We start from the raw sequence: 14,576 nt of genomic DNA on the forward strand, positions 1-14,576 counted from the left end.
CGATAGCATAATTTTGATAACATTTACAACACTATTATAAACAGCTATTTGTAGCATTCTTTTGTTTGGCTGTCAATTCTCCTGTGCTTAATTTCGCAATGTTGAAAAGCAGCAACTTAAATAGGTAATTAAAAGGTGGTTTTGTATAGAAATGATATTTTTTTTTTTTGTTATCATGTAGTGTCATTGATCAACTCGATGCTGATCGCACGGTCACCGGCGCTGCCGCATCTTTGCCAGAGAACAACAACAAGCTAGTGAAAACAGACCACAACGAGTGCTCCATGGCAGCCTTACAAATGTCCTTCGGAGTACTCGAAATAGCCGAGCCGCCCTTAGTACGTATCCGCGCGCAGCTCAAGGAATTAATGTGAGTTTTGATTGAATATTTTATATGTGGATGATAACTTACACTAAATCTGTCTGTAGCGGCAAGCAAAACAAGTTCTATATTGACGTCTCCAAGGAGAAATATAAGCTGGACTGCAGTGAGGTAGCAAAATTAATTGATATGGTAAGCATTCAGATGGGGACAATTTTGGGAAGATTTTAATAATAATGTTAGGGGAATCTCACAAATGATAGGAGGACGGCATTGAGATCGCCCCATGTGCCTGGGGTCCCTAAATGAGCAACAGTTGCTCGACCTCCTTTATGAATAAGCCATGACATGAGCTGGCACACATACTCCTTGCCCAGATGGTTTGTCCTATACCGAGTAATGACTCGACATTCATGGAGAATAGGAAGCACGTTAGCTAGCATCAGCAAAGCTATACTCTATCTTGGGGGATAGTTTCATTAGTCTTTTATAAATTTCGGAGTTATCCTTTGTGAAAAAAAAAACACGGATTGGCGTGAAGATATTTTATGATGGTTCTACTAGGACCCTTTTCGAGAATCAATCTAGAACAAACCTCAATGTCATTAATCCTAGATTAAAAGACGCTGGACCAGATACTCATTGCAATATAAATTTAAAAATAAAGTCCAAAGATCCCCGCATCTTTGCCATAAGGTCTTAAATTTGCTGAGCCGCCCTCGCTGGCACATAATATCAGTAATAAGCGTTGTCTTGGTATTTAAATTAGGGCGTATAAAATATTATCGCAGACATCTAAATGAATTTGTTGATATTGTTAGCCAGTCTAAGTGCATGTTAATACTCATATGATTAATAATGGAACACGTTTGGTTTACCGAACAATCTACACATTTAGATGAATGATGTGAAGCGCTACAAAGAGAGACTGGTGAAAATAAAAAAGGATATGCAGTCCATTTACCAACGGTCTAAGGTTCTAAAGGTGAGCGAAACAATGTAAAAACCCAAAAGAACGTGACTTTATTGTTGCATAAAACCATAAAAATAATAATCAACAGTTTACAAAGTAGAGCACACATGCAAAAGTTTAATCATAACTAAGTATATGTCGTATCTTTCTGATTACTGATTACAGAAACGAGCCGCCAACGTGGCCACTTGTAAGCAGCGCGATTACCAGCGCAAACTCGAGAAGCAACAGCAGGAGGAGTCGCTCATAGGCGGCCAGTTGCAGTAGTTATATAGGTCTTAGCCATACGCCATACCATCATAAGTAATTACAAAGTTGCCGTACCCAAACATGGGTATTGCAATCTCTAACAAGAATCTAAACTAGAACTAAATAAACATATAACATTAAAAATGTTTATCTATGGATTAAAGCCCATAATTAACTAATATAAACAAGTTGCTTACTATTTCTATATGTTCTGTATATAATTTGGTAAATACTTTCGAGATTTCACAGTATATTATATTTGAAATGAAGCTACATGCAAGAGAATCCAATTTTGATATGCCAATTTTTCTTTTTAAGTATCTAATCGTGTAAAAACTATAACATTTAAACATTCACAGCGCAAAATCGGCGACAATTACAAACTTTGACTTTTTCAAGATATTTATAAACATGCTAATAAAGTTTTATGCAATGGCATATCGTGATTAGTTGACAGCGTTCGCTTTAATAACCAAATGGAAATGATGGAGATATTTATGACGTATAGAACAACGACAGTTAATTTAATTTAAATATGCGTCAAAGAGATTTCACGATATGCAGCGCATAAACTAAGCTAATGTTTGCTAAAAGCATGCACAAATACGTGTTTGTTTGTGTGTGGTAACTAAATTAAAGTACAATTAGATATAATTATTATAAATACAATTGAGATTGAATATTGAACATTCAACATGCAATTGGATGAAGCAATTGTTTAAATTGCCATTCAACTGAGCAGCAGCAATAATGTGGTTGTTGTTGTTGTTGTTTTGGTTTTGGTTTTCTTGGTTGATTGTGTGTTGATTCTCACTGATCAGGATACGAATACTTCAGATCACAGAGGAGCAGCTTAGCTAATACTATTTGTGTATTCCTGTTCATTCAGCATGTGCATTGCATCTGTCGGTGCAAAATATTTGACAGTGCCTAAAAGTATTTGAAACATTCATTAGTTGTTGCAGTTGTTGAAAAATTTGTGTTTTATTTTCTAAATGCAATTATAGTTATAAAACAAACAAAAAACTGAATACCTTTACTTGAATGATAATAAATTACGCATATATAATTGTGGTTTCATAAATGCATTTCAAATGTGTACACAAAAAAGTATGAAACTTTTATTGTCAATTTTATTTTGTATGTTCCAATTTGATTGTTGATTTAATTATTATAAAAATGAATTTCAACCAAAGTATTTAGAAATTTGCATTCTGTTTAAGATTTTGAATATGCGTTTGAAACTTTGATGAGCAAGGGCTGTGATTGAGTAGAATTCAACAAATGTACTTTAAATATATGAAAAAAATATATATATTAAAACTCAAGATGCTTTTCCTTTATACAATCTACCAGCAAGCCGTATGCATACGGGAAATTCGTTTAATACCATTATTAGAGAAGCTTTATCCGATATCTTTCGCATTTATTGTGAATCTAAAGAATATTTTGTGTATATACATATGTATTTGTATCGTATACCAAATGAAAAGATTTGAGGCAAAAAATGTCCTTTCAAAAATTTTCAGACTTTCTTACAGCTATAAAATAAAACTTTTGTCTGACATAAACGTAAACAGAAAAAAATATAAAAACTGGATTAATATCAAGTATTTTCTAACTAAATAACTGCAAACCTTTCAGTTATTGTCTTAGATAGAAACTTTTGTGGCATAGCTGATAATATATTAATGACAACTCTTGTCATATCATTACGGTACATATAAAATAAATTCATATTTTTCATCAAACGAGGTATTTTCCGTCTTGTAAGTAACTAATTGCCGTGAATTATTTCAAATTCTTTGGGTATTGGGTAATTGACCTTCTATTGTACTATGGAAGCTGACAAGAAAATATGTAACCTTAGGTCAAATCGACATCGGTAAACTCATCATTGTTTTTAGTACTAGGCTGGCAGTCGGGAGTGGCGGAAGCGGAAGCGGAGGCTGTGGAGGACCTACCCTTACCGTTCTCATCCGGCCCTTTGCGTTTCAGATACATTTGGACCAAGACATGGATAATAAACACTATGAAGGCGCCAATGCTAAAGATCTCAAAGGTGGTGCGTCCGCTGACTGCAGAAAAGAGCTGGCCGCCAATTTGGCTGCCTATGGAGACGCCGACACCCTCGAAGATGGCGCCCACAAGACTCTGGAAATGGTTGAGATATTTACAGTTCTCTTAAAGGGATCAGAGAATCGCTCACCTGCATGGTGGCCTCGGTGCCAGGCGGTGCAACGATGCTGGCATAGGAGGCCATTGTCGCATAGAAGAGTCCAAAGGTGAGGCCATTGAGCAGCTCAATGGGCAGTATATACCAGGGATTCTGCAGCATAGAGTACAAAAGGAAGCGTACACCAAAGCCAAAGAGCACCAGGCTCATGGCATTTACATGCCCAATGCGCTTCAGGATCCAACCGGACATAAAGAAGAAGGGCAGCTCGCCACCAAAGCACTGGATGCTCATAACCAGTCCCTCCAGCGTATTAATGAAGTCGGTGCCATGCTCCTTGGCCAGGTCCCCCAGATAGATCAACAGAAAGTTCCAAATCAGTGCTGTGCACAGACCGATGGCCACGCACCACAGAAAGAAGACGACGCAGCGCACCGATAGAAACATTTGGCCCACATCCTTAAGTATGTTGGCCGACATGTGAGTCTGTGTGTGCTGCAAGAGAAAACGGATTCAACAGTTATTGGAACGAACTTGAAATGATGGAGCTCACCTTCAGCTTGGTGGAGGCCAGCATATCAAAGCCCATTATAATCAGCGTCATCCAGAAGATAATCGTGTAGTTCCTCTCCGAGCTGCCCTCCTGCGACATTGCATCCACCAGCAGGCCGGCGAGCAGGGCGAAGATACCCCAGCCCAGCGATCCGAACAAGCGTTGCTTGCCATACAGATGATGCCGATCGCCGAGTATGCCAAAGCATATGGCATCGCCGATGCTCACCACCACGGCCATGCCGATCCAGCTGATGATCAGCATGCCAAAGAAGAACCAGAACTCTGGCATGGCCATGGCGCTGCTCGTATTGATCATTGTGCTCTCGGGCAGCAGTTCCTTGAGATATCGCTCGTTGCAGTCCATTTGGCAGCTGGGCTGGAACATGACCTTATCCTTGGGGCAATAGAGTGTCACATTCTGCGACTCCAGTATGCCCTGATCGTGCGGTATTAGAAAATTGAGGCACTTGCCGCCGTCCAGCGACTCTTCCTCGATAATATCCCTGGCGCTGATGTAGGTGGTAAAGTTGATCAAGGCCTTTGAGCGGTTTGCCTCGCAGTTGCTCGCCTGGTTCCGAGAACCATTGACTGGACGCCAATACTGACACACAATATCCCACATAGCCGGCGCCATTTGGCAGTTCATGTTGCAGCTCAAGGTCCGATTGCCGTAGTATGTCTCCAGATTCTGTTTTGCATCCTTCGGATAGTTGGAACAGTAGCGTATGTTCGACACCCCAGCGTGACAATGGAATTGTGGCTTTTCGGCGGCCGGCACAAACAAGATCATGAAAAAGGCCACGGCGGTGAGTAGTTGGCCACCAAGGAAGAGGAAGCGATGGCGATGATAGCTATTGGCAGAGAACAAAAATGGGTGTTTTTATCCAATCGAGACCAGAGCGACACTTGCTCTTTCCAGTTTCCATTTCGCTCGTTCAGACTTACTCTCACTCACGCTGTCCCCCTCCCAGTCTCAGCCCCTCATTATTAGTTTTTTTTTCATTCCCCCTGCCCTTCCGTTCTAACTCTTGTGTTATCGTTATTTGAACTCATGAGAATCGCAAAGAGAGGTGATATTTTTTTTTTCGATTGGCTACTTACCGATCAGCTATGTAACCAAAGAGCGGCTTCGCCAGCAAACCAACAATAGGAAGTATCGTGTACATGGTGCCCACCACGACCGGCGAGTAGCCCAGCTGTATCGCCAGCGGGGACATAAGGGGTACAACGGGTGCGGTGCCTGCAATAGTACATCAAATATGTAGATTAGTGCACTGTGTTTGCAAAGGTCGTAAGCTAGTCTATATATGTATGTATATCAAATACCCAATTATTGTGTATTCGTTTTCTAGGGTAACAGAGACAACCCGGCAATGATTAGCGAGAATTGTCCAAATGTGGGTGTTTATGACTGATAAGCAAAGTATAAGTGTACAACAACAACCAAAGCGAGGGGCATCATATATCATCACGTACTATTATATATGTATGTGTGTGTATGTATTTTGTGCATTCAGTTCCCAAGCTGAAGCTGTACTATAACACTTTTAATTATTTTAAAAGTAAAAATTCTACTTTAATTGCTAATAGCAGCTTGAGGGGCGGTCATAAAGAGCAGGGCACCGTTGGGACTGGCGGCTTAGTTAGTTGACATGCCAACTTTGGACCTAGCCCAGGTATCTCTCAGAATGTGAGTTCAAATTCAAAGCAAACACATATCAAATAAATTCAGACGCAGTTAAGTTTAAGACTGCATTGAAGGCTATACATTGAGTTAAGCGCGTGTTTGTGACACGCAGTTTCGTGCGTGTTCGTGTTCGTGTCGAGCACGATAACACGACCGAATACAATAATTTGGGGAACATAGAATACGCTAAAAGTGTGATGTAAATATTAAATCTTAAGGGGATTAAAAAGAAATATGTATATGTTTCCCAATGGAAACAGCCTATCTGAATATTTCAAAATAAAAATGTGCAATGGATCAAAAAGTTAAAACAATTAAAAATTATATCCTATTACAAAAGGTCGAGCGTGGTAATACTTTTTACCGTGACTGTTGTGTGTTTCATTGCTGAAAACTGACTCGTGACCATCTCAAAATGCTGACTTATTAATATTATTATATTATGTAAGTTAATGCTTAGCAGTACACAAACTCTCATCGCTCCCCAAGTTCCACTTTACACAATAAACTTACTTAAATTAGCTAACATATTTTGTGAGAAACAATTACTGTACACATACTTTTGCCGAATAGTGTACTTAAGCTTCTGGTATCGAATTGAATAAATTCAATGGACAATTGCTATTTACCAATCATGCTTATCGGACAAACTTGTTTTTTATTGACTATCTAGTTGATTGCCAGAATAGATGCCTTATCAAGTTTTTTTTCTGTGCACACCTTGCACTCCGGCTCAAGTAGACAAAATAATGTACTTTTTAAAAACGAAAAGTATTTATCGTAGATCTGGTGTTATCAGATGGTGTAAACAATTAAAGACGCTTAGTAAAATGATATTAGCCGCTTAAACGGAACTTTACCGGCATTATAGAGAAAGTAATGCGCCTTCATGGGCAGCAAATCCTTATTTATGGTGGCCTTCATTTTTGTGGCTCTGCTTTGTTACTCCAGTTCGAGGCTATTAGCAATACATCAATTCTAATTGGATCGTTTTTATTTGGGAAATTTCCCAATTGGCGACGCTTGCGGCCAAGTGCAATATACTCGTCGATTGATTAATTTAACACACTTTAATAAATTGTTGATTACATACAAAAATCTAGATAGATTGTTGATTATATTAATGGAATTAGCTAAGGCAAGCATAAATCAAACAATTTTCATATGTTGACTTTTTTGTACACTTGTGATCGTTTTTCTTGTGTGAGTGTGTGCGCGTCGCGATCACGTTTCTTGCATTCCAAATAAATTCGCCGATGTCAACATTACACTTTTGTCCGTAAATGTAGCATATTTCATGCTACGCTAAATATTTATGTATGCAATTCTTTTGAAACACGACATTCGATCCGTGTCTGGCAGGAATCTTATTAGAATAACAACTAGCGACGACGATGTGATTGCACGGTGTGTATTGGTTATATACGGGCATATCTTAATTACTGTTTGCACTGGCCGCTTATCTAGCGCACACAAGTTGACGTATCTTTTAAATAGACGCCCACAACAGCAACGGCGACCATGCTTCGAGCACGAATGTACAAAACATAAAAACAAAAATGCGGAGAACAGCTGTTTTAGCAAAAGCGGTAATTTGACATGAACCTTCACGTAACATGCATTAAATTTGCACACGCAGCCAACTTCATGTTATTCATATGTCCACTAACAGTACCATGTTGATGTTAGCAGCGGGAACAGCTGATCGGCGCCTATTGACTTCAGATACTTCTGCGCGCTTTTTCAGGGACAGCGATTTTGGCGCCAACGTGGTAAGTGTTTGGCCTGAACAAGAATTGGATTTCGAATAAGAATGTTTATGTACCTATGCTGTTGCCAAACGTCATGTGCTGGCCATCGCTCAAACGATAGCTGACAATTTAATATATGCATCTTAAGCTAGAAATGAGACTATTAACTTAATGCCTAATTGGGAGGAGAATCAGTCGTATATATGGCTATAATGCTGCTGATAGACGTGTATATAGTTCTCCTTCTCCTGGGGTGTCATTTGTGCAATCAGCTTGTCGTCCAGCTGATCCAAAGGATGTGGACGCCCTGCCACCAGCACAGTCGGCACGTCGGCATCCTCCTCATCTGACTCCGAGTTGATGTAGTTCTCGAAATTGACATTTGCTAAAATTGACCACAAACAAATTAAACAACGGAATTGTATAAAAGCAAAGGGCACTCACGTATCTTTGTGTTGTCAATGTCGTTCTCATCGTCGCTGGAATCACTAGAGTTTGCATTCGAGGAGCCCTTGCGCAGACCCTTCAAGTGAGCTTCCCGCTGGCCCGGCTGCTTCTCGTGCTGTAACAGCACCGACATAATATCCTCGTTTTCTTTCTTATTGCGATGCCCAGATGTGCCTGACGACTGGGCGGTGTCAGTGAGGGCGCTGCCATCGCCAGTCTCCGTATCGGTTATCACAGTGCTCTCCGTCATCCAAATGGGTCGCGACTTGCGCTCAACGACCGCCTCGGTGCTGTCATCGCCGCCAATGGTCACATCTACGCGCGTCTCTTCCACGGCAAAGCCTTGGTTACGCGTCGCTTCGCCCGACCATTGCAGGCTGTCCGGCCGCAGAGCGTTCGGCTTGGTAATGCCACGTATCGTGTCAATGTCTACCGGCTCTGGTTCGAGCACCTCTGGCGCCAGCTTGATGCCTTCTACTTCCCGCAGGAGATCGTACAGCGGCTGCAGCTGCTCATTGAAGTGCGCCAACATTAGGCGCGAATCCTTCTTTGGCATTGCCGCACTGTCTTCCTCGACTGAGCTGCCGCAATACGTGCAGCGGAACTCGCACGTCGCCATATCGAAGAGCTGGTCCGCCTCGAGATCTGTGAATGTTTTGGAGCACGTGGAGCACTTGAAGCTGGCGCGACTTGTCGCATCCCTCTCCTCCGTCTCCATGCGTTTGCGCATCAAGTCCAGCTTGTACTTGACCACGTTAACAAATGTCTTGTAATTAATGAAGTAGTAGTTGACCTTCTGCGCCTTTCCATCTGGACCCGTTTCCATTTTCAGCCGTATTTGTATGAACTTGTCGGTGCGCAGCGTCGTGATCCGCGCTCGCAATTGCTTCTTCTCGAAGCGCAGCAGTTCGCCAATGTCGTCCTCTTTCATGCACGGATTCCGCACCAGCATGTCTATGATCAGCGCGTCTTCCTGTGAGTAGAAGCCGCGCACAACCAGCCGGGCCAATTGCTTTAGACTGCTGGGCACCTCCGTTACGTAGCGTACTTCGGTTTTTGCTGGCGCTGCATTTGATGCAGCCGCCGACGTTGAGGACATTTTTTACTAAACAGCAATACGGCAATACGTGCAATGGTATTATTGTGTCTTCTTCTTAATACTCTGCATTTGCATTTCATTGACCGCGAGTTGTTGCTGCTAACTGCGCAGTTGTTATGTTAAATTACAGAAAATAACGCTGCTATCAAATTGTCACCTATCGATGTCAACTTATGAACAACCTATCGAAAACAGTGTAGTGTAACGAGCAATTAAAGCGCGAAATTTTTGTTTGACTGTGAAAATTGTGCGAAGAATTTTATTTAAATTAACATTATCGACTTGACTTTCAAGTATTTACATCCTTTTGGCCATTTTAAGGCATATAATTTGCGTCTATAAACAGCGCTACAAAACTAACTAAAAGTCGTTTAGTGCTCTACAAAATTTTAAAACTGTCATTAGCAGAGGTTGGAGTTCAACCGCAAGTCTCGTGTTTGTATGGCTGAGCGCCGCTAAGACGAATTACGACAGACTGCACAGGAGTGCACAGTACAGTTTGCATAAATATTAAACAAGCGTACAGAACACAGCAGCTAATATTAAGTATAACGGTTGATCAAAAAAGCAACGCAAAAACGACTTGTTAGAATATTAAATGGAAACTCATATACAGTTATATACTGTAGAAGCATACACAAAGAACTTCAAGGTAATTCAATGTTCAATGTTAATATATATACTTCATTTTAGCAAAACGAATTATTTATAAAATTTTAAATATGTAATTAAGTAATGCCGATTATGTTTAGCAACCTCATTGATTGCTCTCTTGATTTCTCTCGCACAATCACTTGTGGGGGTGTATTTCCCACTGCAGCAATTGCAGTGCGCATCCTCTCTCGAAGCACCCAACAATAATAGAGTCAGATACAGTGGCGTGGCCTGTGGGTATATTAAAAATAGAGACGTTTCTTTTGTTGCAACAGCCCCCACTCACACAAGTTTACTACGCTCATGTAAAAAGCTCATACTTGAGCAGGAGTCAAAAGCGCACTCTGAGCAGTGCGCAGTCTCCTTATTATTATCTCTCGCTCTCTGTCTCTCTCTCTCTTCCGTCGTCTATTGCATACGCTCTCGTGCACTGTCGAGAGCTTTCTCACTTTCACACTGTCGCAAGTCGCAGTCGCCTGCAGTTATGAGTCGTGTGCGCTTACGCTCGGTTGACCAATTTTCCGTTAAATTATTTTTCACGGCGCTCAACACTTACACAAACACAAACACCAACAAAAGCGTGCAAATAGTTTTGTGATTGTTTTTGCGGTTTCCCCAAACGTTTTGCTGCCAACGCTTTGTGATTTTGGGCAATTTTTACATAAAAAACTTATTTGCTCTCGGTCCAAGTTTATGTTTTCCGTCTGATTGGTGTTCAGTGGTCAAAAGCACGAAAGAAGCAAAGCACACCAAAGAAAAAACAAAAAAAAAAAAACGCCAAAGAAACCATTAAAAACAAAAACACGTCGCGACGCTTGTAAAAATTGATTTTTATTCCGCGTGACAAGCGAAGAATATTCCAAAAACAAAAATATATATATCAACTTCATAAAAAAGAAATATTTTCTAATACCAAAAGGTGTGTGGATACGGTCAAATAAATGTCGTTTGCCGCAAAAAAAAAAAACTACAAAGGTTATTTTAAAGCGTTTCCAGTTGCCAAGTTTGACGTCGTTTCCACCGCTACAACATTTGGGTTGCACGTGATTTGTTTGCGTTTGCTTTGTCTGCTTTTGACTAGGCTCCATTCTGCAACATTCTGCACCATCCACCCGAACACAGTTTCAGGCCTCCATCTTTGAGTTCTAGCAGCTCTTGCAACCCCCGAGCGTTAGCCGGGCCTTTAACGCCTCCCCCTCCCCCGCCCAGTGGGTGGCTCGCTTGTTAGAGCTTGTGATGTCATGCCAGCGATATCCATCCATAATAATAAAGGACTTTAGACATCCTGGCGCTACCCAGACGTTAGACCGTTTGGGTCAATTTTCGCTTTAGGAGCGACACCTGACCGCGACTCGATTGATTGCCCCATTGATATGCGAATAAAATCGAAGAGCGCTCCACTTTCCTATATACTCTGTATATAAATATACATGGATTTGTATATACATATGTGCAATATACTGACGTCCGTGAATCGGGTCAAAGTTGCATAGCGTGACCCACTTGCGCGAACTGACGCACAGCTGCCATGTGTTGCATGAATCAGCCTATTGATAGCAGCAGGGAATCCAGTTAAATTGAATCCACATTGGACCATATGCAGCTATTTTCCATTAACAACAATCTGAGTTAACTTTATAGCACACTTATATGACATGTGTCTGGCAAAATATTGCTTTCAATATACAACCATATTTTTTTAAGCCTAGGTTTGAGTTAAGCAGCTATTATCAAATCATTAAAGAAATTATGCAGCATACTTTTTAGATTTGTCTGCTGCGAAGTGCATGCTGGGTATTTTTTGTTCATTCTAGTTCATTCCCCCCTTATATTCCGGTTAGACAGTCATTTTTTTTAAATTTAGAAAAACGTTTATTGTTATCTAGATTTTGTTTATTTATTATTTATACTTTAGTCATGGATTAACATTTTGCTTATTCGGAAAGGTAAAATCCTACCTGATATATTATAAAAATAGGTATAAAAGAATATTTACTATAAGATCTTTTGTTGAAAATGAAGGGTTTGATAAATTGCTTTATAAAAAGGTTATAAAATGGATTTACGGTTGTTTTACGCCCGTCTAACCGGGAGATTTATTTTGCTTTCAACGTTTAGATCAAAGCGCATTTGGGCATGAAAACAACAACAATAACAATAAGAGGGTGAAAATCGATATATGGAGCTGGCGCAGCACGCATACAAATTCTAGCAGAGCTAAGGCCCAGGGGGTGGAAGAGGGTGGGGTGTTTCGTGGCGAACGGGCAGGGACTGAGATGTAGAGCAGGCCCTGACACAGAACAGCGATTTAAAGCGTGCGGTAGTTACCGTTACGCGAAGTAGCATAGAAAGCAGCAAAACTCAATGAACAGAAGGCACAAAGCACGCGAAACAACAACGACGCCAAAAACAACAACAACTAAACTATTCGACTCAACTTGAACCAACTCCAAAAATAGACACAGCCAAGCGGCGGAAAAAGCTCACAAAGCGGAGGGGCGCATAAATATGAAAGTACGGGCAACGTACACCACACACACACACACACACACACACACTCACACACTCACACTTACATTCATGCATGCTCAAAGCAGCTGCTACTGTTGGGTGTTCACACTCACATTCACATTCAGCTCGCGCCTACAGAGCCGCACAGTATGCAACTTGTTTCGGGATTGTAGTAGAATGTTTTGCTTGCCCTACTGCTAGAGGCACAGCTGCTGCTGACCCAACGATATGGCCCCTATAATGCTTTTGCCTGTCACATTCTATCATTCCATCAAATAGTTAAGCTCATTTTCGCTTATAGCTCAAATTGAAGATTTTAGTCTAAATAAAAGACTATAATAAGGGTTTCTTAGAAAATATTAACAGTTTTAGCAGTCAATGTGTTTTTTATAATAAAAGAAAACAACATAGCATGACCAGATATATATTGACAGACATATGTATGTGCGTACATCTTATATAAAAAGTGCCCCACTTCAAGACTTTGGTTCAACATAATACGATTTTTTAAGCCAAGGGAGCTTCTTTTTTGACATGGTCTAAAATTGAATTTATTTTGTTAGCACAATACAAAAATGTAATTAAATATTTGGCCACATATCGCTCGACTGCGAATTTCGAGCGGAACAAATGTTGGCCTTGCCAACAAAGAACATACGTTCGATAGGTCATGATTGGGGAGACGAACTGCAGACGGCTTCAGATGAAATAGTTAACTACTAGACAAAGCACAGGCCGCGCCATTGAAGGGAACAACGCACAGTCCGTCGATGAGGAAGTCACAAACAATGCTACATCTAGGTTGTCCCCCCCGTCGCCTACACTTCGCCCCTGGCTGCGACGGCCTTTGTTTTGTGCTCGTGCCCCATTGTGTGGTTCACGGGCGGAAGGACTGCGATAAGGCAAACGCAAAGATTTAGCCGCTTGAGCCAAGTCAAGAGCGACGATGATGACGCTGCAGCGAGACGCTCACCTTCAGACCGACGTGACGTGGCCGGGCGCAGGCGGAAGCGGAAGCGAAAGCGAAACATAAAAGGGCCCGTATTTATGGCAATTAAATTGTCTTTCATGCCAAGATCCTTTGTTCTACTAATGAGCATTATGCTCCAACCTATACGCCTGCCAGCGCCTTTTAATAACCCCATTTGCCTGAGATTGAAAGCAGGTTAAGTTCTTAAATAGCCGCACACCCGCCACACACACATACACACACACACACATCCTTACTTGACACGGTTGTAAGCTTTTGCATGTGCATACGTTTTTTAGTCCTCTTATAAATTGTTCTTTAGTTAAACCAATCGTTCTTATATGTTTATATTGAGTGTGAGTAATTGTTTTGCCTTAAAGCTCCCACTTTTCTTCTTGCAATCGTAGCACCCTCCTGAGATCATTTCATGGGCGATTTGATTTGAATTGGGGCTGACAAGATTTTGATATTATTTCGTAAATATGTTATGTAAAAGTTCGTGTAAAACTACGTTATTCAATTATAAGAGAGGTAATAAGTGAAAGAGAGAGAAAGCGAAGCCAAGAAGATTTGTTCTCTTTTAAATCGCCTTCCTCTGCGATTTTCACGAATTCAATTGAGCGGCTTTCAATCGGCAGTTTCTAAAATCTAAAACAATATTTCTAAAATGAATGTCCAACATCTATTACAAAGGTTGCTATTAATTGAATGTCTTTGCATTTTTTAGTGCAAAAAATAACAGAAATATTTAATCGTTTGCTAGAAATTCTTTTGCTGTCCTTGCCTCAAATCGTGTTGCCTGTTCGTGCATTTGAAAAACGTTGTTTGTGTCGCCAGTTGTTGAACATTCTCGTTGCCACCCGTTTCTGCCATTTGGCTAATTGAATGGATTTAGCCTTGGCTAAATATTAATAAATCCACTGGTGGGGTTAGAGATGCAATTACTTTACTGAATTACTGCATACATGTAGGGAATAAATTGAAATTGGAATAGTTCTGTATGTGAGGAAAACGTGAGAGTTATCAGTCATCGTTTCGTCTTTAATGTGCTTGAAAAGTTTTATAGCTTTTCTAAAGTTGTTGAATATCTGCTGTGGTTCTCTTTATTTCGGACCACCCTGTCATAGTTCAAAGAACCTGAAACGCCCTTTTTAAAACCGTTCGTTTTTGTCCAATTACCTT

General features: G+C 40.7%; 4 protein-coding genes across 7 annotated transcripts in view; 2 read left to right on the plus strand and 2 right to left on the minus strand.

The window, feature by feature from the left end:
• The first annotated feature begins 12 nt into the window (after nt 1-12).
• Nucleotides 13-1,732, plus strand: Pldn (Pallidin). Its single transcript, XM_064695487.1, has 5 exons — nt 13-124; nt 182-370; nt 430-514; nt 1,221-1,307; nt 1,461-1,732. Exons 1-5 carry the CDS (start codon nt 99-101, stop codon nt 1,560-1,562), a joined length of 489 nt encoding a protein of 162 aa, XP_064551557.1. The 5' UTR covers nt 13-98; the 3' UTR covers nt 1,563-1,732.
• Nucleotides 1,323-7,235, minus strand: Sugb (Sugar baby). 2 transcript variants are annotated; one of them, XM_064695446.1, is made up of 6 exons: nt 6,823-7,235; nt 5,377-5,515; nt 4,274-5,126; nt 3,754-4,215; nt 3,515-3,698; nt 1,323-2,474 (listed from the first exon to the last, which is right to left on the minus strand). In XM_064695446.1, the coding sequence occupies exons 1-6, from the start codon at nt 6,884-6,886 to the stop codon at nt 2,398-2,400; spliced, it is 1,779 nt and encodes a 592-aa protein (XP_064551516.1). In that variant the 5' UTR covers nt 6,887-7,235; the 3' UTR covers nt 1,323-2,397. The 2 variants fall into 2 exon arrangements, with proteins under 2 accessions (XP_064551516.1, XP_064551515.1); XM_064695445.1 differs by lacking the exon at nt 1,323-2,474 and having other exon boundaries at nt 3,365-3,698.
• Nucleotides 7,236-7,415: 180 nt separating this feature from the next.
• Nucleotides 7,416-14,576, plus strand: part of LOC135437496 (F-box/LRR-repeat protein 16) — a 44,085-nt gene continuing 36,924 nt past the window's right edge. Inside the window, exons 1-2 of one of the 3 annotated variants that reach the window (XM_064695439.1) lie at nt 7,416-7,551; nt 7,602-7,734. The gene's annotated coding sequence lies outside the window, so the exon portion shown is untranslated. Of the gene's footprint in view, nt 7,552-7,601; nt 7,735-9,790; nt 9,912-10,397; nt 10,833-14,576 lie in introns of those variants that run through there. The other 2 variants (XM_064695440.1, XM_064695438.1) reach the window with 2 other exon arrangements.
• On the minus strand, nt 7,791-9,348 carry TfIIEalpha (transcription factor IIEalpha). The gene is made up of 2 exons (XM_064695464.1): nt 8,158-9,348; nt 7,791-8,098 (listed from the first exon to the last, which is right to left on the minus strand). The coding sequence occupies exons 1-2, from the start codon at nt 9,257-9,259 to the stop codon at nt 7,905-7,907; spliced, it is 1,296 nt and encodes a 431-aa protein (XP_064551534.1). The 5' UTR covers nt 9,260-9,348; the 3' UTR covers nt 7,791-7,904.

This window comes from Drosophila montana, unplaced genomic scaffold (assembly GCF_035044405.1).
Source record: "Drosophila montana isolate Dmon_TW-CO22-7 unplaced genomic scaffold, ASM3504440v1 contig_3829_1, whole genome shotgun sequence".
In the NCBI taxonomy this organism is placed as follows: Eukaryota; Metazoa; Arthropoda; class Insecta; order Diptera; family Drosophilidae; genus Drosophila; species Drosophila montana.

Excerpts from the sequence above, each read along its gene's own strand:
- Pldn (XM_064695487.1), top strand. The coding sequence starts at position 99 with ATGTTGAAAAGCAGCAACTTAAATAG. Across the intron at positions 515-1,220 it reads TAGCAAAATTAATTGATATG|ATGAATGATGTGAAGCGCTA; the intron begins GTAAGCATTCAG and ends CTACACATTTAG. Across the intron at positions 1,308-1,460 it reads AACGGTCTAAGGTTCTAAAG|AAACGAGCCGCCAACGTGGC; the intron begins GTGAGCGAAACA and ends TACTGATTACAG.
- Sugb (XM_064695445.1), bottom strand. The coding sequence starts at position 6,886 with ATGAAGGCCACCATAAATAAGGATTTGCTGCCCATGAAGGCGCATTAC. Across the intron at positions 5,127-5,376 it reads TTTGGTTACATAGCTGATCG|CTATCATCGCCATCGCTTCC; the intron begins GTAAGTAGCCAA and ends CTCTGCCAATAG. Across the intron at positions 3,699-3,753 it reads GCACCGAGGCCACCATGCAG|AGTCTTGTGGGCGCCATCTT; the intron begins GTGAGCGATTCT and ends AACCATTTCCAG.
- TfIIEalpha (XM_064695464.1), bottom strand. The coding sequence starts at position 9,259 with ATGTCCTCAACGTCGGCGGCTGCATCAAATGCAGCGCCAGCAAAAACC. Across the intron at positions 8,099-8,157 it reads CATTGACAACACAAAGATAC|CAAATGTCAATTTCGAGAAC; the intron begins GTGAGTGCCCTT and ends GGTCAATTTTAG.